This window comes from Gymnodraco acuticeps, unplaced genomic scaffold (assembly GCF_902827175.1).
Source record: "Gymnodraco acuticeps unplaced genomic scaffold, fGymAcu1.1, whole genome shotgun sequence".
NCBI classification, from domain to species: domain Eukaryota; kingdom Metazoa; phylum Chordata; class Actinopteri; order Perciformes; family Bathydraconidae; genus Gymnodraco; species Gymnodraco acuticeps.
The window spans coordinates 1-25,234 of NW_022990782.1; the positions used below are offsets into that span (position 1 = coordinate 1).

The following is a 25,234-nucleotide window of genomic DNA, read 5'->3' on the forward strand; positions in this document are numbered from 1 at the left end:
TGACATAAAAGATTTAACTGTACAAGATCGGAGTACTTCTACTTTTACTCAAGTACCAGATCTGAATACTTCTACTTTTACTCAAGTACAAGATCTGAGTACTTCTACTTTTACTCAAGTACAAGATCGGAGTACTTCTACTTTTACTCAAGTGCAAGATCTGAGTACTTCTACTTTTACTCAAGAACCAGATCTGAGTACTTCGACTTTTACTCAAGTGCAAGATCTGAGTACTTCTACTTTTACTCAAGTACCAGATCTGAGTACTTCGACTTTTACTCAAGTACAAGATCTGATTACTTCTACTTTTACTCAAGCACAAGATCTGAGTACTTCTACTTCAAGTACAAGATCTGAGTACTTCTACTTTTACTCATGTTCAAGATCTGAGTACTTCTACTTCAAGTACAAGATCTGAGTACTTCTACTTTTACTAAAGTACAAGATCCGAGTACTTTCTCCACGTCTGAATACTTTGCAGGTTCATGTTATTTATACATAATATTAATCAACTAATGTATCTATCTTTAACCTTACATCTGAGTACTTCTCCCACCATGTTATTACACACAATACATATGTGTACACAGTACTTATTCCACTGAAGGTAATAGTACTTCTTCCAACACTACCTATATTACTCTGCAGGTTCATGTTATGAATACCAAATATTACTCAACTAATCCCTGGCATTAAAACACAGTTAGCTCCACCTTAACCAGCTGTACTTGTGTATGTATTAAAGTAACACTGTCATGCACTGTAACAGAGTATTTTACCCTGCACTATGAGTACTTTTACCTCAGATCTGAGTACTTCTCCCACCTCTCTCTGCATGAATTAAAACACAGTTAGCCCACCAGCTTTGTATTAGTCCTACATAACCCTGACATGCTAACAGAGTATTTGACAGTGCAGTTGTAGTACTTTGCCCTCCGAGTACTTCTCTAACACGGTTCCTACCTTCAGAAACCCTCCTCGATGCTTCAGAATCTGATCTCAGAGCAGCCACACACACACAGGAAACTCCTCAGAACACTAACGATAACATAACAGAGACATCATGAGGAGAGAAAGCAGTTTTTGGAGCGTGTGTTCCTGAGTCTGCAGGACCTGACATGTCTGCAGGATCCACCCAAACAGAGACCTCCCCCCCCCCCCCCCTCTGAAAACAGACCCTCCACACAGACCCCCCCCCCCCTCCCGCTGCTCACCTTGCTGAACACGGATCGATATTTGCGGGTAGATCCCGGAGGAGAGTCCGGGGGCTGCTCGGTGTCCGCGGGTCTCAGGTGTCCCAGCCTCCGTGAACCCGGAACTGAGCTCCGTTAACTATAAAAGGAGTGATTTCCTCACCAGGAACTGAAGCAGAGAAACCTGCAGCCTCTCTGTCGGCCGATGGAGGCAACCTGAGCCCCAAAGCATTACATATTATAATCAGAATCAGAATAATACATTGGATTTGTATAGCGTTTTTCCTAATGCTCAAAGGAGCTTTACATAAAATCAGAACATAAACAATACAACAACAAAAACACCTAAACAGTATTCCTAATCCAAGTGCAAGTAAAGTGGGGGATCAGAGAGTTATTGATCAGAGTTTGAAAGCGAGAGAGATTTTTGGCCTATCGGATGTGACTGGGATTATGATTTATTCTATTTTTTTAAATTATTATTGGTTACAATTTTTGTGATTTAAAATGTATCTTTTTATTATTATTCATATTTTTATATTATTGTTTATTATTTTTTGTCATTTTGTCATTTTGTAATTATAATGTGTTGTTGTACTTTTATATTAGTATTGTTTTATTTGTTGTATTTTTTATTATATTTTTGTATTATTATTGTGATTTATATTTTATTTGTTATAATTATTATTTTGAGTTATGAATACTATTTTTTTAATTGTATAATATTAATATAATGTTGTGAATTTTTGTATTTCTTGTATTTTTTTAATTATTTTATTTATTGTAGTTTTTAAATATTTTATTATTATTGTTATTGTGATTTCTATTTGATCTTTTTATTATTATTTATATATTTTTATGTTACTAGTATTTATTACTATTATTATATAATTCTTAGAATTGTTGTACTTTTTGTCTAATTATACTTTTTTGTTGAATTCTTATGTTAGTATTATAGTGGCGCAGTGGCCTAGTGCGTTGGTGTTCGGATCAGAGAGCCCAGGTTCAAACCCCACTGCATGTCGTTGTCTCCCTGAAGACACTTCACCCCAAAGTGCTGCTGTGGGGATTGCCCACAGTATTGAGTATGTGAGTCGCTTTGGATAAAAGACTTACATAAAAGCGATTTCTTTGAATAGGTTATATAATTTGTTTTATAATTTGTTTTATTGTTATGTTATTATTGTTATTCATATGTTATCTTTTAATTATAATTTATATTGTATTGTTATGTTTTGTATTTTTATATTATTATTGTATTATTATAATTTTCATTATTTTTGTTTTATTATTATTTTTGTTTATTTTGTGTTGTATTTTTGTATTGTTATTATTTATTTATTTTAATTATAATTTTGCATATATTTTTATCATTTTTATTAAATACGGTATTAAGGATGTCATCGTTACGGGACATCCACACGGCAGCGTCGCGTTGAAGCTTGCCGGTGGGCGTGTCTGGAGCTCGACCAACAACCAATCACATGAATCTCCCGCCCCGGACACACAAGCACGTGGTTTGATTGGCTAGTGCTTGTACTAGCATATGATTTGATTGGCTGGTGCTTCCTTCGACGCTTGAAAAGTTGAACTTTTCTCAACTACTATTATTAATTATTATTTAATTATGTAATGCTATTGTATTTTTTAAATGTAATTAGTGTATTAGATTTATTGTTTTTTTTTGTATTTATAAACTAGCATAAAAGTCTATTATTTGTCATTATTATAAAGAGCAAACACCAAACAGTCTCTGTGTAACAGCCACTGACAGCGCCTACATTACCCATAGTACCACGCGCCGACGGACGGAACTGCGTCATCACGCTTGACCTTGTCTTCTTCTCTTGGTTTTTCCTTCAGCTACAGACGCAGAGGACAGCAGCATGGCGAATCAAGACCCAGCAGTAAGTGTTTTTATTTGAACAGTTTCACCTTTATTTGTCTCACATTGCTGCCTTCAGGTGTGCTTCACGCGCAGATTCACGACATTATAAGCGTTTAAAAAGCCACGTGAGGGTCTGATGTAAGCTAGCAGTCAACGCTATGTTATCTAAAACTTGTATTTTAAAAGCTCCAGGTCAAATATAAAGACAGTTACTAAAGGTGAGGGACTTCTTACATCTAAATAATGTTGGGTTAAAATCCCACTTTACAGTCTCGGAGGAATACTTTGGTATCTAAGATGCCAGGGTCTTCTTAAAAATCAAACCATTTAATATTTCATCGAGTTTAGTAGTACATAAAGCATAATAACATGCTTTTTAACCGTGTTCATTATTAAGTATAACCCCCTCTTCAATTCGGCATATATTTGGTACACTAAGCTGCTTTTATTTCTTTAACAACATCCTTTATAAGGAGAGTTGCACCATAATCCATAAGCCTTGACATCCAGCAGTCGTACATGCAAACAAATACAAAAACGCAGATTTTCTATCAAACTAACTTCTTTTTCTGGTTTATCTATAAGCCGAATTAAAGATAAGAGTGTATTCATTCAGTATATATTATCATTTATGTTTTATATGAGTTGTAAATTAGCGTTTGTGCTAAAAAAAAAAAACACTCAGACTTTTTGAATGGAGTTTGGTTGCTGCTGCGCACGGTTGGATAAAGTCGTTTGGAGGCGTTAACCTTCACCTTAGTTATCCATCAGGATGAAGGTCACTGTGTGTCCTGCTGTCTGTGTAATACAGTCTGTTTAATTAAGGACTGTTTTAACTTCATACCAGTGTGTGTGATTTGTCAACATTTGAGCTTCTTTACTGAAACACACACAACAACTCGGACTATAACTACACTGTTGTGAAATACATCTCATTCTAATACTGGCTGCTTATTGTTGTGCTACTTCCCATCACCTTTAACATCAATGTTGTAACATAAAACTGTGCAATATAGATTCATCATAAACACAACTACGGTATAGTATGTAATGAATGACAAACTTAGGTCACAGGATCCTCAACAATGCAATTACAAGACATACAACTAATACAAAAATAACAACCACAATTAAAATAGTGCACGCTCAGGTGTTTAATAGTCTTATGGCCTGTGGGATTAAACGGTCTCTGAAGATTACCAGACGGCAGCAGACACAACAATACTTAAATACTAGGACATGTAGTATTTACTAAGTAGATTGCCCCTACATACATAGTTTAACCACACAGTAAGAAGGTAGGTTGCTCCTCTCCAGCTAAGAGTCCACACTCTGTCTTCTGTCTCTATCCGTGTCTTTGCTGTGTCTCTGTGCATTTCCCCTCTGTGGGACGGATGAAGGGATTCTGATTCGCTGGTGTTTTTTGTCTCCAGAACTTCATGCAGCAGCTGCGGCAGATCGCAGCCCGGATGTCGTCCGGACCGAAGGGTTTAGGGGTCGGACTGAAGCTGCTGATCGGCGCTGGAGCTCTGGCTTATGGAGTGAGGGAGGCCACGTTCACAGGTAGAGGAGCAGCAACAAACATACAGAAATGTAACTCAAAAGTAAAACGGCTGTTGAGGAACCAGATCGGTGTTCGTTTTGGCAGCTATTTTAGATTTAGTCTTTAGACGAAAATGGTTGTTATTTTTAGTCCGTTTGATCCTTCATAGTTTTAGGGTGCGTTCACACCTGCCTTGTATGGTCCGGTTGAATCGAACCCTGGTGCGTTTAGCCGCTTGGTGCGGTTCGTTTGGGTCGGTGTGAACGCAGTCCTCTGAAGTGAACTAAACAACCGGACTCTGGTCCGCTGAAAGAGGTGGTCTCGGAGCGCTTGCTAGTGAACTCTGGAGCGGTTCATCTCTGGTGTGAACGCAGTCCGCATCAAAACACAGGAAGCGTAGTATTTACGTGTCACAAGAACGCGGATATCTTCAAAATCTTTAGCGAAAGAGTCTTTCAAGACATCCGTGGTTGTTTAGTTAAAGAGTGAAGCAGAATGAAGTGTCGTGTAAAGTAAGAATTCTCCGTCAGCTACATAAAAGTAAGAACACCTGTCGTCCAGAGGTTGCGCTAGACTTTTTCACTGCCCGTCATTTTGACGGACAGGATCGTAAAATTTCCGTCAAAAGCCATTATTACCCGTCGGTCTGTACACAACTGACCGGGGGGGGGGGGGGGAAGAGCACGCTCGTGAACTGTCAACGGGGGGGGGGGGGCTCGTGAAATGTTAGCGCCGGTGTTGTGCCGTGTTGTGCATGCCCACTGCACCTCGCGGGAGCGCGCCACAGCGTAAAGCATAAACTCCCAGACATTTCAATGATTTGTGCGGCATAGTTAGGTCTGGAAACGACAGGAGCAGAACACCGGAGCCCTGCTGCGGGGAAACGTTGGCGCTGTTCTGAGTTTGTTCTAATCTGTCAAAATGACGGACTGCTTTCAGATTTTTCTGTCATTGTCAAAAGAATTCCGTCATAGACGGAATATATTGGGTTAACGCGACCTCTGCTGTCGTCGGTGAAACGCCCTCCTGACTGCAGAACGTCTCATTGTGTTATAATGTGTTTTAACGCACGTTGTCTGATGATGTAATCATATGCGCGGGCCGCTAGAGTCTGTTGATCTCCAGATGAACAGCAGCATGAGAATAACCTGCAGAAAGTGCCGATGCTCCATGGCGGAGGCTCCGGGAGAAATTGCCGGGATTTGCGTTTTTACCCCCTTAATGTCTGACCAATGGGTGAACAGCATTTCCGAGCACATGACTTGTGTTTAAAGTTTATAGTCCGTTTGAGTTTTGCCGTGTGAACGCAAACTGAACCTTCTGGAAAATGAAACAATGCAACAAACTGTCGTCTCGACCTTAGTCTAGTTTTAGTCTACGAAAACTCAAAACGGTTTAGTCGATGAAAAATCATTTCATTTGAGTCCAGTTTTAGTGAAAATGTTTTCTCTCTTTAAACTAATTCAGTTTGGGAAATTCAGGTATCTGAAATTGGAATCAAGGTGACGGTATCAAGTGTTGAAATTCGTAAAGCAACATTTCACTCTCTTAACACTTAACTTGTGTAATTAGTGACGTGTGCAGATTCCCAGAATCCCAACTAATTCATCCAATGACAGGGATGCATTTTGACGGACAATTGGGGGGAAATACCCATCATTTTGAATGTCCGATAGTCCACCATTAAAACCTTAAGGCCCGGACACACCGAGCCGATTTTGTCCATCGGTAGATGTCTGGCCCTCGATCAGCGTCCTGTCGCCCTACTCAGATTGGTGTGTCCCGCCCCGTCGTGTCTTATCGGCCGTCCCGACACCTTCCGCGGCCGATTCCCCGTGTTGAAACAAAAAACGAAGAAAAATACAGAGACAAACAAATAAATATCAATAAGGTAAGAGGTACTTTATTGATCCCAAATAGGGAAATGTTTGCGTTGCAGCAGCATAAAAAACAACAACACAAAACATTGCACATACGTAGGAATGAAAGAGTAGAAATAAACAACTCTAGAAATTAAACATCTCAAAAAATAGAATTTAAAAAGTGAGGATAGCTTTTAAACTCTAGTTTTGTTTCCACTAAAGGTTGTTTAAGTCTGGGGGTGTTTCTCAATGTCGAGGACGCTTCCTTGGTAGGACATGTCTTCCGAGTCAGGTCCTTCAGAGGCGAGGCAAGAATCCTTCCTCGCATTCGAAGAGCGAAGAGTGGAACAGGCGTGCAGGTGTGCGTAGTATGAGAGGCCCCGCCTTGCATTTTCCGCCAAAGATTTTGGAAATTGGTCCGTGCGCAAAGCATTGTGGGGATTTTAAGATGCATCATCGAAATTTCCCGCAACGAAGGATTCAGTCCTCGGTAGAATTCCAAGGATCCTAGACATTGGAACAGTCCTTTGGTGGCACTCGATGACGTAGCATCCTTGAAATAGTGTCTCTGGAGCATCCTTCCTAGTACCCAGTCCTTCACCTGCACTGCTCGGCTGTTTAACAACTCAACAAGCCGAGCTCCTGGTTTCTCCACAAACAGCAAACAAATGTTTTATTTGGTAATTTTTTTATTTCTTCGGCTTTTTCTACTATTTTATTATTTATAACGTTTATATTTATATACTCAGAATCAGAAACAGTGTTATTGCCAAGTAGGTTTTAGGGGTGGGTACCGAGCCCGGTATTAAACGGGCCCCGGGGCTGAATTATTAAAGACCATGGTACCGTTAAGCTCCGACGTTATCGGTCTTGTTATCGGTACTGGAGACATCTATATGTCGTGTGTATTATTGCTACACAAACATTATATTGCACTTTTAGTGTCGCCAACTCCGTTTCTAATACGCAATAAGACTACAAAATGTGTTTAGTATTCGAATATGAGTTATGAATATTTGTATTTATTTTATTTTTTTGGGAGTGATGCCTAAGTTCATATGACCAAATTGAATAATTCAATGTCTATGTATACGACAGTGCCATAGCGTAATGTGTTAGTTGACGTCTAAAGGTGGGTTCTGCTCCGCTCACGGTCCCTCACGGCGGGCAGAGCTGCTGATCTCTCTCTCGCGTCCGGTTATACTTCACTCGTGTTTATGTCCAAATCCATCAGATCTAGTTCTAGCCAATGATATGGCTGCTGCCCCTCCCTACACGCAGATCACGCAGACTCAAACCTCATCTTAGGCCCTAATGAGCTCCACAGCCGTTGCGAGGTTCATGAGCGTGCTCCCCCGCCCCCTGTCAACACTCGCGACACATGGCCAGCCTAAACAACAAAAAGCGCTGCTTGGCAACCGTGTGTGGCGGCAAAGTGCAGAGACATTTTGACTGGAGAGATTTAGTTTTGCCGGTATTCAACATATTTTACCAGTCATAGTCCGGTAATTATTTACACTCCAAGAAGAGTCCTACACAACAGACATGGCGTCAAAAAGGAGTAATGTGTGGAAATATTTCAACCAGGTTAGTGAGTGCGGTGTAGAGGTCAAACTATGCCAAATTAAACGTATATATACATGCTATACCTTGCTACACCCGCAACCTCTGTTCCAGCTGAGAGGGTCTTCTCTACAGCTGGCCTGATTGTGAATCCCGCACATGAAAGCTGTAGGCCTATAGCTGTCAAACTGATCAGTTATTTTATAGGATATGTGCATTTCGGTTAACCGTTTTTTGGGGGGTCGAATATTCGAATATACATTTGCTTTCAAATTCCCATCCCTAGTGTATAGCGTAATGCACACAGTCTGTGGCTGACGCGTCAGGGGAAGAAACTGGTCATATCACTTCTAATATGTAAGTCTACTCTTTTGAGTGAATCTGCACTCTTGTAATACCGTACGTTTCCCAGCTGCAGGACAAATAACGTTATTCTGATTCTGCCCGTTTCACCACTGCATCCTTTTAGTGCCGAGTTTATCAATGCACCCACAACTGTACAAGATTTGCTGTAATTAAAAACATGTGTGGGAGAATATTACATGTTAGATCTTTCTCTGTGTGTTTGCCTCAGTTGAAGGAGGGCAGAGAGCGATCATCTTCAACCGGGTCGGGGGGATGCAGATGGACACGGTCCTCGCTGAAGGACTGCACTTCAGGTAGGAGCATGCTCCACTAAATCACACCTGCTGCTTCACATTTTATCATATTCATGAATAATGTCGAGGGAAAAGTGCACCGACTGACCTCGACAAGAAAGAAATGCCAGTAACGCATCAAATCACATGGTCCTGTGGTATCGGTATTTTGACTAGCCATTTTGTTAAATCGTTTAGTTTATTAACGCTACAACACGAGGCGGTGAGGCGGTTATCGTTGTTAGGTGAAAAACAGTGGCCAGTGGTTACCATGGTGAGGCCAGTGATAATGAAATAGATTTGAATGTCCACCCCTGTATACACATCTCTGTTGGAAACAATAGCAAACAACCTAGCTGGCAATACTTCTGCTCTGGATCTAATATCATGCCGTGTTTCCTGCAGGATCCCGTGGATCCAGTACCCCGTCATCTACGACATCAGAGCCCGCCCCCGGAAGATCTCCTCCCTCACAGGAAGCAAAGGTCAGACCCTGACCCTCTGAATGTCATCCACACAATGCACACTACCACCACCTGTAGAGCAACCGCCTAAGTTATGATTCTATTCTTTAGAGTCATTGCGTGCCTATTGATTTGAACACGATCCGTGGATCCATCATTTCCTGCTCTTCTCTAAAGAAGAGGGACCAATGGAAACGTTGTCATGTTGCCGTTGTTCAGCATGGAAACATTCATTAGCTAACAATGACATTATTGTTCTATTAATATAAAGGGAGGTCAGGTACTCTTTAAAGCAGCTGCTAGTTATGGGTACTTTCTACTGAAGTACATTTCAAAGCCTCTTTACTTTGACTTGAGTAAAGAAGTTTAGTCAGTACTTCTACTTTCACCAGAGTATTTTTAAACACGAGTATCTGTACTTCTACTTGAGGAAAGGATGTGTGTACTTCTCTTCATTTGAGTTGTATTTCCCTCGTTGTAATGAGCCTCCTCTCCTCCTCTCCTCCTCTCCTCCTCTCCTCCTCCCCTTGTCTCCTCTCCTCCTCCTCTCCTCTCCTCCTCTCCTTGTCTCCTCGTCTCGTCTCCTCCTCTCCTCTCCTCGTCTCCTCTCCTCCTCTCAGATCTGCAGATGGTGAACATCTCTCTGCGCGTGCTCTCGCGGCCGCTGGCCTCCAACCTGCCGATCCTCTACCAGCAGCTCGGGCAGGACTACGACGAGAGAGTTCTGCCCTCCATCGTCAACGAGGTGCTGAAGAGCGTCGTGGCCAAGTTCAACGCCTCGCAGCTCATCACTCAGAGAGCACAGGTAACACACACACACACACACACACACACACACACACACACACACACACACACACACACACATGTCAGAGTATAAGGCAGGATTCGTAAGTTATGGAAAACAATATTTTTCCCAAAGTTTTTGAAAGTCATGGAAATGTAACTAAAGTTGAGTCAAATATAATTTACATTGAATCTAATCGCCGAAATAATCTGCGGCCGCGAGCTGTTATGTGCCATCATGGCGCGCATGGTGGTGTTTAATATATGAAGCTCGAGTCTTCCTGCGTGTCGGCTGAACTCTGCTGCTCCGCGATGAGGGTCTAGCTTCAGCAGCTACATTAGCTACGGTGCGTTCGTTAACTGTAACTGTCCGGAGTCACTGTGGCACAGACTGAGCCGCTGGTGAACAGCTGTTAGAACGGGCCGTCCAGAGCAGAGCGTGATGTGAACTGGAAAGTGTTTCTGTCGCAATATTATCGAATAATAATAATAATAGGAATCGTTGAGCTAGCTAGCATACATTGTCACTATCTGCTAACGTTAGCTTTAGCCTTCGCTTTCTAATAGTTTTTTTCATAGGCTATAAACAGAGGTGGTATAAGTATAGATCTTTACTAGAGTAAAAGTAGAAGTACTCAGATCTTTACTAGAGTAAAAGTAGAAGTACTCAGATCTAGTACTTAATAAAAGTAGAAGTACTCAGATCTGGTACTTGAGTAAAAGTAGAAGTACTCAGATCTGGTACTTAATAAAAGTAGAAGTACTCAGATCTGGTACTTGAGTAAAAGTAGAAGTACTCAGATCTTGTCCTTAGTAAAAGTAGAAGTACTCAGATCTTGTACTTAATAAAAGTAGAAGTACTCAGATCTGGTACTTGAGTAAAAGTAGAAGTACTCAGATCTGGTACTTAATAAAAGTAGAAGTACTCAGATCTGGTACTTGAGTAAAAGTAGAAGTACTCAGATCTTGTCCTTAGTAAAAGTAGAAGTACTCAGATCTTGTACTTGAGTAAAAGTAGAAGTACTCAGATCTTGTACTTCAGTGAAAGTAGAAGTACTCAGATCTTGTACTTGAGTAAAAGTAGAAGTACTCAGGTCTTGTACTTAGTAAAAGTAGAAGTACTCAGATCTGGTACTTGAGTAAAAGTAGAAGTACTCAGATCTTGTACTTCAGTGAAAGTAGAAGTACTCAGATATTGTACTTGAGTAAAAGTAGAAGTACTCAGATCTTGTACTTGAGTAAAAGTAGAAGTACTCAGATCTTGTACTTGAGTAAAAGTAGAAGTACTCAGATCTTGTACTTGAGTAAAAGTAGAAGTACTCCGATCTAGTACTTAATAAAAGTAGAAGTACTCAGATCTGGTACTTGAGTAAAAGTAGAAGTACTCAGATCTGGTACTTAATAAAAGTAGAAGTACTCAGATCTGGTACTTGAGTAAAAGTAGAAGTACTCAGATCTGGTACTTGAGTAAAAGTAGAAGTACTCAGATCTTGTACTTCAGTGAAAGTAGAAGTACTCAGATATTGTACTTGAGTAAAAGTAGAAGTACTCAGATCTTGTACTTAGTAAAAGTAGAAGTACTCAGATCTTGTACTTGAGTAAAAGTAGAAGTACTCAGATCTTGTACTTGAGTAAAAGTAGAAGTACTCAGATCTTGTACTTGAGTAAAACTAGAAGTACTCAGATCTTGTACTTAGTCAAAGTAGAAGTACTCAGATCTTGTACTTGAGTAAAAGTAGAAGTACTCAGAACTTGTACTTGAGTAGAAGTAGAAGTACTCAGATCTTGTACTTGAGTAAAAGTAGAAGTACTCAGATCTTGTACTTGAGTAAAAGTAGAAGTACTCAGATCTTGTACTTGAGTAAAACTAGAAGTACTCAGATCTTGTACTTAGTCAAAGTAGAAGTACTCAGATCTTGTACTTGAGTAAAAGTAGAAGTACTCAGAACTTGTACTTGAGTAGAAGTAGAAGTACTCAGATCTTGTACTTGAGTAAAAGTAGAAGTACTCAGATCTTGTACTTGAGTAAAAGTAGAAGTACTCAGATCTTGTACTTGAGTAAAAGTAGAAGTACCAGAGTGTAGGAATACTCTGTTACAGTAAAAGTCCTGCATTCAAAATGTTCCTCAAGTGAAAGTAGAAAAGTATTCTCATCAAAATATAGTGAAAGACAGTAAAAGTAGTCGTTGTGCAGATTGGTCCATTTCAGAATAATATATATGATATGTTTTATAATGATTGATCATTAAAGTGTTCTCAAAGCTGGTGAAGGTGCAGCTAGTTTGAAGTACTTTGTATACTGCAGGGTAGCTGGTGGATTTACTCCAGGTGGAACTAAAGTCTGATTCAACACTTGATTATATTTCACATCATTCATCCAGATCTGTGAAGTAACTAAAGGGATTAATACATGTAGTGGAGTAAAAGTACACCATGTACCTCTGAACTGTAGTGGAGTAGAAGTACACAGAAGCAAAACATTGAAATGCTTAAGTAAAGTCAAAAGTATGTCAACATTGTACCCAAGTACAGTACCTGAGTTTCTGCACAGAGGCATGAAAATACATTTTCTAAATCCCTGACTTCAGCTGCTTCAGAATGTAGAAGCTGGAAAGCCTATTGGATTTGTTTTCGGTAGGCACTACATGTTTCACATGCAGACCTTATTTTCCTGTTCCGTGTTAAATAAACCCTTTTCAGTGGAACCGCTGAGAAAGAGTCATCTTTTTCAGTCATGGAAAATTAGGTAAAGATCATTGAAAGTCATTGAAAGTCATTGAAGAAAAAGTGTATGAACGATAAGATTATATGTTTAATAGGATAATTTGACACAGCAAGAAATCCTCTCGCTTCCCTCCTCCTCCTCCTCCTCCTCCTCCTCCTCCTCCTCCTCCTCCTCCTCCTCCTCCTCCTCCTCCTCCTCCTCCTCCTCCTCCTCCTCCTCCTCCTCCTCCTCCTCCTCCTCCTCCTCCTCCAGGTTTCGCTGCTGATCCGCAGAGATCTGTTCGAGCGGGCTAAAGACTTCAACATCATCCTGGACGACGTGGCCATCACGGAGCTGAGCTTCAGCCGAGAATACACCGCCGCCGTGGAGGCAAAGCAAGTCGGTGAGTAACCGGACGTCAGGAGAAAGAGGCCACGCCTCCGCCTCCTCCTCCTCCTCCTCCTCCTCCTCCTCCTCCTCCTCCTCCTCCTCCTCCTCCTCCTCCTCCTCAACAAATGTGTTTAAAACTAATTTGCAAATTTCAAATACTGCAGTTTTTTAAACGAATATATTGTTTTATTTCTGAACTGAAGTGTTTCTGACTGTTCCCTTGCAGCCCAGCAGGAGGCGCAGAGAGCCCAGTTTTACGTTGAGAAAGCGCTACAGGATCAGAGACATAAAATCATCCAAGCTGAAGGAGAGGCTGAGGCCGCCAAGATGGTGAGTTCAAGGACTCTTTAAAGTACAGACACTACACACTGATATACACCTGAACATCAGCAGGAGAGGACTCTTTAAAGTAGATACACTACACACTGATATACACCTGGACATCAGCAGGAGAGGACTCTTTAAAGTAGAGACACTACACACTGATATACACCTGAACATCAGCAGGAGAGGACTCTTTAAAGTAGAGACACTACATACTGATATACACCTGAACATCAGCAGGAGAGGACTCTTTAAAGTAGAGACACTACATACTGATATACACCTGAACATCAGCAGGAGAGGACTCTTTAAAGTAGAGACACTACATACTGATATACACCTGAACATCAGCAGGAGAGGACTCTTTAAAGTAGAGACACTACATACTGATATACACCTGAACATCAGCAGGAGAGGACTCTTTAAAGTAGAGACACTACATACTGATATACACCTGAACATCAGCAGGAGAGGACTCTTTAAAGTAGAGACACTACATACTGATATACACCTGAACATCAGCAGGAGAGGACTCTTTAAAGTAGAGACACTACATACTGATATACACCTGAACATCAGCAGGAGAGGACTCTTTAAAGTAGAGACACTACATACTGATATACACCTGAACATCAGCAGGAGAGGACTCTTTAAAGTAGAGACACTACATACTGATATACACCTGAACATCAGCAGGAGAGGACTCTTTAAAGTAGAGACACTACATACTGATATACACCTGAACATCAGCAGGAGAGGACTCTTTAAAGTAGAGACACTACATACTGATATACACCTGAACATCAGCAGGAGAGGACTCTTTAAAGTAGAGACACTACATACTGATATACACCTGAACATCAGCAGGAGAGGACTCTTTAAAGTAGAGACACTACATACTGATATACACCTGAACATCAGCAGGAGAGGACTCTTTAAAGTAGAGACACTACATACTGATATACACCTGAACATCAGCAGGAGAGGACTCTTTAAAGTAGAGACACTACATACTGATATACACCTGAACATCAGCAGGAGAGGACTCTTTAAAGTAGAGACACTACATACTGATATACACTGAACATCAGCAGGAGAGGACTCTTTAAAGTAGAGACACTACATACTGATATACACCTGAACATCAGCAGGAGAGAACTCTTTAAAGTAGAGACACTACATACTGATATACACCTGAACATCAGCAGGAGAGGACTCTTTAAAGTACAGACACTACATACTGATATACACCTGAACATCAGCAGGAGAGGACTCTTTAAAGTAGAGACTCTACATACTGATATACACCTGAACATCAGCAGGAGAGGACTCTTTAAAGAAGAGACACTACGTACTGATATACACCTGAACATCAGCAGGAGAGGACTCTTTAAAGTAGAGACACTAAATACTGATATACACCTGAACATCAGCAGGAGAGGACTCTTTAAAGTACAGACTCTACATACTGATATACACCTGAACATCAGCAGGAGAGGACTCTTTAAAGTAGAGACACTACATACTGATATACACCTGAACATCAGCAGGAGAGGACTCTTTAAAGTAGAGACACTACATACTGATATACACCTGAACATCAGCAGGAGAGGACTCTTTAAAGAAGAGACACTACATACTGATATACACCTGAACATCAGCAGGAGAGGACTCTTTAAAGAAGAGACACTACATACTGATATACACCTGAACATCAGCAGGAGAGGACTCTTTAAAGTAGAGACACTACATACTGATATACACCTGAACATCAGCAGGAGAGGACTCTTTAAAGTAGAGACACTACATACTGATATACACCTGAACATCAGCAGGAGAGGACTCTTTAAAGTAGAGACACTACATACTGATATACACCTGAACATCAGCAGGAGAGGACTCTTTAAAGTAGAGACACTACATACTGATATACACCTGAACATCAGCAGGAGAGGACTCTTTAAAGTAGAGACACTACATACTGATATACACCTGAACATCAGCAGGAGAGCACTCTTTAAAGTAGAGACACTACATACTGATATACACCTGAACATCAGCAGGAGAGGACTCTTTAAAGTAGAGACACTACATGCTGATATACACCTGAACATCAGCAGGAGGGGACTCTTTAAAGTAGAGACACTACATACTGATATACACCTGAACATCAGCAGGAGAGGACTCTTTAAAGTAGAGACACTACATACTGATATACACCTGAACATCAGCAGGAGAGGACTCTTTAAAGTAGAGACACTACATGCTGATATACACCTGAACATCAGCAGCAGAGGACTCTTTAAAGTAGAGACACTACATACTGATATACACCTGAACATCAGCAGGAGATGACTCTTTAAAGTAGAGACACTACATACTGATATACACCTGAACATCAGCAGGAGAGGACTCTTTAAAGTAGAGACACTACATACTGATATACACCTGAACATCAGCAGGAGAGGACTCTTTAAAGTAGAGACACTACATACTGATATACACCTGAACATCAGCAGGAGAGGACTCTTTAAAGTAGAGACACTACATACTGATATACAGCTGAACATCAGCAGGAGAGGACTCTTTAAAGTAGAGACACTACATACTGATATACACCTGAACATCAGCAGGAGAGGACTCTTTAAAGTAGAGACACTACATACTGATATACACCTGAACATCAGCAGGAGAGGACTCTTTAAAGTAGAGACACTACATACTGATATACACCTGAACATCAGCAGGAGAGGACTCTTTAAAGTAGAGACACTACATACTGATATACACCTGAACATCAGCAGGAGAGGACTCTTTAAAGTAGAGACACTACATACTGATATACACCTGAACATCAGCATGAGGGGACTCTTTAAAGTAGAGACACTACATACTGATATACACCTGAACATCAGCAGGAGAGGACTCTTTAAAGTAGAGACACTACATACTGATATACACCTGAACATCAGCAGGAGAGGACTCTTTAAAGTAGAGACACTACATACTGATATACACCTGAACATCAGCAGGAGAGGACTCTTTAAAGTAGAGACACTACATACTGATATACACCTGAACATCAGCAGGAGAGAACTCTTTAAAGTAGAGACACTACATACTGATATACACCTGAACATCAGCAGGAGAGGACTCTTTAAAGTACAGACACTACATACTGATATACACCTGAACATCAGCAGGAGAGGACTCTTTAAAGTAGAGACTCTACATACTGATATACACCTGAACATCAGCAGGAGAGGACTCTTTAAAGTAGAGACACTAAATACTGATATACACCTGAACATCAGCAGGAGAGCACTCTTTAAAGTAGAGACACTACATACTGATATACACCTGAACATCAGCAGGAGAGGACTCTTTAAAGTAGAGACACTACATGCTGATATACACCTGAACATCAGCAGGAGGGGACTCTTTAAAGTAGAGACACTACATACTGATATACACCTGAACATCAGCAGGAGAGGACTCTTTAAAGTAGAGACACTACATACTGATATACACCTGAACATCAGCAGGAGAGGACTCTTTAAAGTAGAGACACTACATGCTGATATACACCTGAACATCAGCAGCAGAGGACTCTTTAAAGTAGAGACACTACATACTGATATACACCTGAACATCAGCAGGAGATGACTCTTTAAAGTAGAGACACTACATACTGATATACACCTGAACATCAGCAGGAGAGGACTCTTTAAAGTAGAGACACTACATACTGATATACACCTGAACATCAGCAGGAGAGGACTCTTTAAAGTAGAGACACTACATACTGATATACACCTGAACATCAGCAGGAGAGGACTCTTTAAAGTAGAGACACTACATACTGATATACACCTGAACATCAGCAGGAGAGGACTCTTTAAAGTAGAGACACTACATACTGATATACACCTGAACATCAGCAGGAGAGGACTCTTTAAAGTAGAGACACTACATACTGATATACACCTGAACATCAGCATGAGGGGACTCTTTAAAGTAGAGACACTACATACTGATATACACCTGAACATCAGCAGGAGAGGACTCTTTAAAGTAGAGACACTACATACTGATATACACCTGAACATCAGCAGGAGAGGACTCTTTAAAGTAGAGACACTACATACTGATATACACCTGAACATCAGCATGAGGGGACTCTTTAAAGTAGAGACACTACATACTGATATACACCTGAACATCAGCAGGAGAGGACTCTTTAAAGTAGAGACACTACATACTGATATACACCTGAACATCAGCAGGAGAGGACTCTTTAAAGTAGAGACACTACATACTGATATACACCTGAACATCAGCAGGAGAGGACTCTTTAAAGTAGAGACACTACACACTGATATACACCTGAACATCAGCAGGAGAGGACTCTTTAAAGTAGAGACACTACATACTGATATACACCTGAACATCAGCAGGAGAGGACTCTTTAAAGTAGAGACACTACATACTGATATACACCTGAACATCAGCAGGAGAGGACTCTTTAAAGTAGAGACACTACATACTGATATACACCTGAACATCAGCAGGAGAGGACTCTTTAAAGTAGAGCCACTACATACTGATATACACCTGAACATCAGCAGGAGAGGACTCTTTAAAGTAGAGACACTACATACTGATATACACCTGAACATCAGCATGAGGGGACTCTTTAAAGTAGAGACACTACATACTGATATACACCTGAACATCAGCAGGAGAGGACTCTTTAAAGTAGAGACACTACATACTGATATACACCTGAACATCAGCAGGAGAGGACTCTTTAAAGTAGAGACACTACATACTGATATACACCTGAACATCAGCAGGAGAGGACTCTTTAAAGTAGAGACACTACACACTGATATACACCTGAACATCAGCAGGAGAGGACTCTTTAAAGTAGAGACACTACATACTGATATACACCTGAACATCAGCAGGAGAGGACTCTTTAAAGTAGAGACACTACATACTGATATACACCTGAACATCAGCAGGAGAGGACTCTTTAAAGTAGAGACACTACATACTGATATACACCTGAACATCAGCAGGAGAGGACTCTTTAAAGTAGAGACACTACATACTGATATACACCTGAACATCAGCAGGAGAGGACTCTTTAAAGTAGAGACACTACATACTGATATACACCTGAACATCAGCAGGAGAGGACTCTTTAAAGTAGAGACACTACATACTGATATACACCTGAACATCAGCAGGAGAGGACTCTTTAAAGTAGAGACACTACATACTGATATACACCTGAACGTCAGCAGGAGAGGACTCTTTAAAGAAGAGACACTACATACTGATATACACCTGAACATCAGCAGGAGAAGACTCTTTAAAGTAGAGACACTACATACTGATATACACCTGAACATCAGCAGGAGAGAACTCTTTAAAGTAGAGACACTACATACTGATATACACCTGAACATCAGCAGGAGAGGACTCTTTAAAGTAGAGCCACTACATACTGATATACACCTGAACATCAGCAGGAGAGGACTCTTTAAAGTAGAGACACTACATACTGATATACACCTGAACATCAGCAGGAGAGGACTCTTTAAAGTAGAGACACTACATACTGATACACACCTGAACATCAGCAGGAGAGGACTCTTTAAAGTAGAGACACTACATACTGATATACACCTGAACATCAGCAGGAGAGGACTCTTTAAAGTAGAGACACTACATACTGATATACACCTGAACATCAGCAGGAGAGGACTCTTTAAAGTAGAGACACTACATACTGATATACACCTGAACATCAGCAGGAGAGGACTCTTTAAAGTAGAGACACTACATACTGATATACACCTGAACATCAGCAGGAGAGGACTCTTTAAAGTAGAGACACTACATACTGATATACACCTGAACATCAGAGGAGAGGACTCTTTAAAGAAGAGACACTACATACTGATATACACCTGAACATCAGCAGGAGAAGACTCTTTAAAGTAGAGACACTACATACTGATATACACCTGAACATCAGCAGGAGAGGACTCTTTAAAGTAGAGACACTACACACTGATATACACCTGAACATCAGCAGGAGAGGACTCTTTAAAGTAGAGACACTACATACTGATATACACCTGAACATCAGCAGGAGAGGACTCTTTAAAGTAGAGACACTACATACTGATATACACCTGAACATCAGCAGGAGAGGACTCTTTAAAGTAGAGCCACTACATACTGATATACACCTGAACATCAGCAGGAGAGGACTCTTTAAAGTAGAGACACTACATACTGATATACACCTGAACATCAGCAGGAGAGGACTCTTTAAAGTAGAGACTCTACATACTGATACACACCTGAACATCAGCAGGAGAGGACTCTTTAAAGTAGAGACACTACATACTGATGTACACCTGAACATCAGCAGGAGAGGACTCTTTAAAGTAGAGACACTACATACTGATATACACCTGAACATCAGCAGGAGAGGACTCTTTAAAGTAGAGACACTACATACTGATATACACCTGAACATCAGCAGGAGAGGACTCTTTAAAGTAGAGACACTACATACTGATATACACCTGAACATCAGCAGGAGAGGACTCTTTAAAGTAGAGACACTACATACTGATATACACCTGAACATCAGCAGGAGAGGACTCTTTAAAGTAGAGACACTACATACTGATACACACCTGAACATCAGCAGGAGAGGACTCTTTAAAGTAGAGACTCAGAGTTGATTTCCTGTCCTGACGTGCGCTCTGTAAAAAGTTTCAACCCAAACACAAATATGCAGCAAGTTATTTTTACTTGTGTGAGAATATTAAATATGAAACGGACACGCCTGCCGCTCTGATCCTCCCTCGGTGTAACACTTACACTCCTGAGGAAACACTAACCATTTACATGTGTGTGTTTTGTGTGTGTCAGTTGGGAGAGGCCTTGACGAAGAACCCTGGCTACCTGAAGCTGAGGAAGATCCGGGCGGCGCAGAGCATCGCCAAGACGGTGAGAAACACTTCATTTTTTTAATTTATTCTGCAGCTAAAATACAACAAAAATGTATTTGCTCCAAAAGTAAGAAAACAGTCCAAATTAACCCTTAAATAATGAAGATTTGGATGCATTTTAATCTATAAGGTTAAATATTGTCTGAACAAACTTTATTATAACATTATTTTCTGAAGAGTGGCTCCCTTTTCAACTTATGTACATATGTAATTTAAATGTTAACTTCATAAGGATTATTTAAAGTGAGTTTCTGCGTCACTTTGATTTCTTGAAAATGAAATAAAATGGATAATTGTTCTCCTTTCTTTAAATAATCCTCTGAGCAGTTAATACCACATCGTTTCAAATAATAAAAACATGTTTTGTTTAGAATTGGCCTCACAATTTCCCCTCAAAAGCCTCACTGCAGTAGCTCAGTGTCGCCACCAGGGGGCGTCACATGAACATGCCATCTCCTGCTGACACCTGTACACAACAGTTATACAATTATTATACAATTAAATTGAAATCATCCTTTGAGAGGTTAACGGTAGATAATTTTAAAGGATAAATCATGTTTTGATTTATTAATTAGCTTCAGTTTCCCCTCAAAGCCTCAGTTTGGCTCAGCGTGCAGTAGCTCAGTGTCGCCACCAGGGGAGCCACATGAACATGAAATATCCTGCTGACACCTGAACACAACAGTTAACAATTATTATGCAATTCAATTAAAATGACATCATCCTCTGAGAGGTTACGTACATCATTTTAAAATGTAAAATGTATTTATTAGCTTCACAGTTTCCCCTCAAAGCCTCAGTTTGGCTCAGCGTGCAGTAGCTCAGTGTCGCCACCAGGGGGAGCCACATGAACATGAAATATCCTTAACAGTTTAACTCAATTTAAATCGACATAAACATGTTTTTCATTAAATTAAATTACAGCGGCAGGAAGGCAGAAACATTAGGGATAAACCGAGTATTTTTATAATGATTTTTTACATTATGTTTAAGAATTAGCATGAGAACTATATCGTTTCTGTCTTTACAGTAGCATATACTTAATGTGGATTTAATAAATAATAATGAGTGTGTAGCTGCAGCGGAGGGAGGGGAGGGAGGGAGAGAGAGAGAGAGGGAGGAGAAGGGGGAGAGAGAGAGAGAGGGAGGAGAAGGAGAATACATTAAGTGTCTGATTTATAGTTTTTGAAAGAACAAGAAATGCATCGGCTGATTCGTCACTTAGCAGCGTCACTCAAATGTGGATTTAATACATGATAATGAGTGTGTAGCTGCAGCAGAGAGAGAAAGTGTGTGTGTGTGTGTGTGTCTGCAGCAGAGTGTGTGTCACCGTCACGTCATCATGTCTCTGAATCAGCTCAGTGTTGGAGCTCGGACAAAGTTCCCATTGTGCTTCAGCCTCACAACCCGGAACTCCACCTGTGTGTTCTCTGCTCACTCCCCGTGTGTGTGTGTTTCTGAATGTGTGTGTTTCTGAATGTGTGTGTGTGTGTCCTGCAGATGGCGACGTCTCAGAACAGAGTTTACCTGAACGCCGACAGCCTGGTGCTGAACCTGCAGGACAAAGACAACTTCAAGTGAGTCCTGAGAATATAAATACACACATTAATACACAGTGGTGATGCAATGTCGTATTTCTGAGTTGGAGCCTGAAGGCAGCATCTCACGAGAAGCCAATGGGATTCCTCCGTTCGGATTTTTAAATGATTGCAGACAATATGCTAACAGTTTCCCCCTGCTTCCAGTCTTTGTGCTAAGCTACGCTAACCTGGATGCAGAGGTGGAAAGTAACTCAGTACAATTACTCGAGTATTAATGTGAGGTATTTTTACTTGAGTATTTTGGGGATATTTGTACTCGTAGATCTCTCCAAATCAAATCGGCTTTCGTCAAATTACAAATTAATAAAATAAATAATAAAATATGATATAATAATTTTCACATTAATTTTGAACTATTTTCTGCAAAAGGTACTTTTAACAATAATACTTTAACTGTGTTTTGCGTATTATACTTTTATTTAAATATTAAAATACTTTTGCAAGTACTTTTAAATTGTAAAAAACATCTAAATACTTCCTTTACTACCACTAAAACATATTTGTATTATTTCCAGCTTGTGAAATGTAAGGGTTTTTCTGCATTGGGTACTTTTACAGGGAACAATAACGCTGCATTCGGCTCGTTATACTTACTCGAGTACTTTTACTTTAAAGGACCTGAATACTCTCTGCCTGAATGACGTACCTTTTTAATTTGAGATGCTGCTTTGTTATTGTTTCCAGACAGAAAACATTAAAGTGATCTGAGTATCAAACAGAGCGTCAGACGGCACAGACAGATTCGTTTTTACGTCTCGTTGTTGTTGTTTACGTCCGCGGAGACATCTTGTATACGGGCGACATGTTCTAGAGAGAATAGAGCGGTGCAGTGATGAGTCCTAAAACCAGGAAGTGAGTCAGCATGCTCCACTTCCTGTTCCCTGGTCTCAGAGCCAATGGGATCTCTCCATAGGGTTTAGGAAAGTATCTGAACTAAGGTCTGAGGTTGAGACGCATTGAAGAGACGGATCACGTTTTGTTCTACGACATTAAATCCATCAGCAGTGACCCCACTGGTGATTTCTGAAGAGTGGACGTGTCTGAGAAACGATGGTTGTTACCAAGTGGCTGAATAGGACTACAGAAGTCGTGGAGGCTTCTGTAGTCCGAAAAAACGAAAGAACGAGATCGTGGATACAAGCGGCCGAGATGGGTTTCCTCCGCAGGGTGGCTGGTGTCTCCCTTAGGGATAAGGTGAGAAGTTCGGTCATCAGGGAGGGACTCGGAGTTGAGCCGCTCCTCCTTCGCGTCGAAAGGAGCCAGTTGAGGTGGTTCGGGCACCTAGTTAGGATGCCACCTGGGCGCCTCCCTAGGGAGGTGTTCCAGGCACGTCCAGCTGGGAAGAGACCAAGGGGTAGACCTAGGACCAGGTGGAGGGATTATATCTCTTCGCTGGCCTGGGAGCGCCTTGGGACCCCCCAGTCAGAGCTGGTTGATGTCGCCAGGGAAAAGAAAGTTTGGGGCTCTCTGACTGGAACTGCTACCCCCGCGACCCGACCACGGATAAGCGGGAGAGGATGGATGGAAGTCGTGGAGGCCGTTGTACGTCATTACGCCGAACACGTGAACAAAAGGCTTTGGCCTGCCGTCTGTCTGCAGACTTGTCAAAGCATGAATTCATGTTTTTGACTAACCGGTATGTAGTTATTCCGTCATCATTTTGAAACGATGAAATCACGGTAAATGATGTTCTTTTTGTTGTAGTCAGCATCTCTTGTCTATTATTCTCGGGAGTCACAAGGAATGTCTCAAAGATACGTCAATCGGGTGGATGATAGGCTTACATCTAAACATTTCTTTTTTTTGCGCGATCTACCCGCACCGCACTCGACTGGTTGGTGACCACTGCTTTATAGCATCACGTTAGCATTTAGCTTCTGGCCATTAGATTTAGAACATTATGAAAGCAGACATGTGGAGATTATCCGAACAAAACGTGCCTTTATCAAACAGCTCCGTTTTCCACAGACCTTATTTCTTACAATATTCCTAAATCCTCTGGAGAAATCCCGTTGCTTTCAGTCGAGGGAACCAGCCGCTTCCTTCAGGGTCGAAGTACAGACACACGCCATCACTGCACCGCTCTACCTTATAAACAAGACCAGCGCCACAGGACTCGGACTACATCTTTCTACAAACACACCCTGATATATTTACAGTTTTGTAATTTGTATTCTCTCTGTGTTTCTTTCAGTTCATTGATGGGGAATTAAAGAGGATTTCCCATCATGCCTTGCGGTCCGCATCTACAGGAAGGAATCGTCATGTCGGATCTACTCTGTGAAGTTTACGCGTCACTAAAACTGACTATTTGGAAGGGGCCCTCTGGTGCTGGCTTCACACTTCAGCTTCATGCTTTACCATCATCTGTCGATCTCATCCAGAATTAGGAAAATGTTCTTTATGTGATCAAATAAATCTGTGCTTTTTCTTCATATATATTATTTATGTAGATTTGGACACAGCGTTAGAAGAAGTGAAAAAACACATTTGTATTTCCTGTAATTCACCATCATTTAGAAAGCACCAGCTTCAGAGGAGTCTTCTCTGCAAAATCACATGAAGATAATATTGTGGTTCATCAAATAAAGTTGTGACGATAAACGGTGAGATAGCAGCTGAAATATTACTCATTTATTCTAATGTTTGTCTTTATTTCCTCTTCTCTGATTAATCTGCTGATTTGTTGTTTAGTTTTGGTCTTGTTAATTTTATAAAAGTTCAAGAGCTCATGACGATGTCTTTTTGTTTCTTTCAAAACTCGCAGCAAATGAGAGAAATTCGGAGAAAAACTTCTAACAATTATTAAACGGCAGTGATCAGTCAGTAGGGGCTCGGACTGGGAGCCGTAGGGTCGCCGGTTCAAGTCCCCGACCAGACCTGAATATGGAGTGTGGACTGCTACTCGGAGAGGTCCCAGTTCACCTCCTGCCCTGCCGTGGTGCTAGGATGGGTTAAAAGCAGAGAACACTGCACTGTGGCTCAATCGCTCAATCATCCCTCTATCTATCTATTGTACATTTATTTGAAATTGGGGCAAAAGGGACGACGATGACACACATTTTTTTGCTTTTTCAGAAATATATTTATTTTGACAATTTTTCGAATAAATGCGTTTAACTTTTTTTATAATAGTATTTCTTCGAAAGTTAAAATTATAATATTACTTTTTTTAGAATTGTGTATATCTTTTAAAATATACTTCTATTGAACATTTACATCCCCAAAAATAAATTCT

At 40.7% G+C, this 25,234-nt stretch overlaps 1 protein-coding gene across 1 annotated transcript; it reads left to right on the top strand.

The window, feature by feature from the left end:
* Positions 1 to 2,994: 2,994 nt before the first annotated feature.
* On the top strand, positions 2,995 to 24,728 carry LOC117557038 (prohibitin-2-like). The gene is made up of 10 exons (XM_034232714.1): positions 2,995 to 3,100; positions 4,515 to 4,644; positions 8,624 to 8,708; positions 9,093 to 9,172; positions 9,772 to 9,956; positions 12,915 to 13,044; positions 13,258 to 13,361; positions 20,316 to 20,393; positions 21,896 to 21,972; positions 24,191 to 24,728. Exons 1-10 carry the CDS (start codon positions 3,080 to 3,082, stop codon positions 24,207 to 24,209), a joined length of 909 nt encoding a protein of 302 aa, XP_034088605.1. The 5' UTR covers positions 2,995 to 3,079; the 3' UTR covers positions 24,210 to 24,728.
* The last annotated feature ends 506 nt before the right edge of the window (positions 24,729 to 25,234 follow it).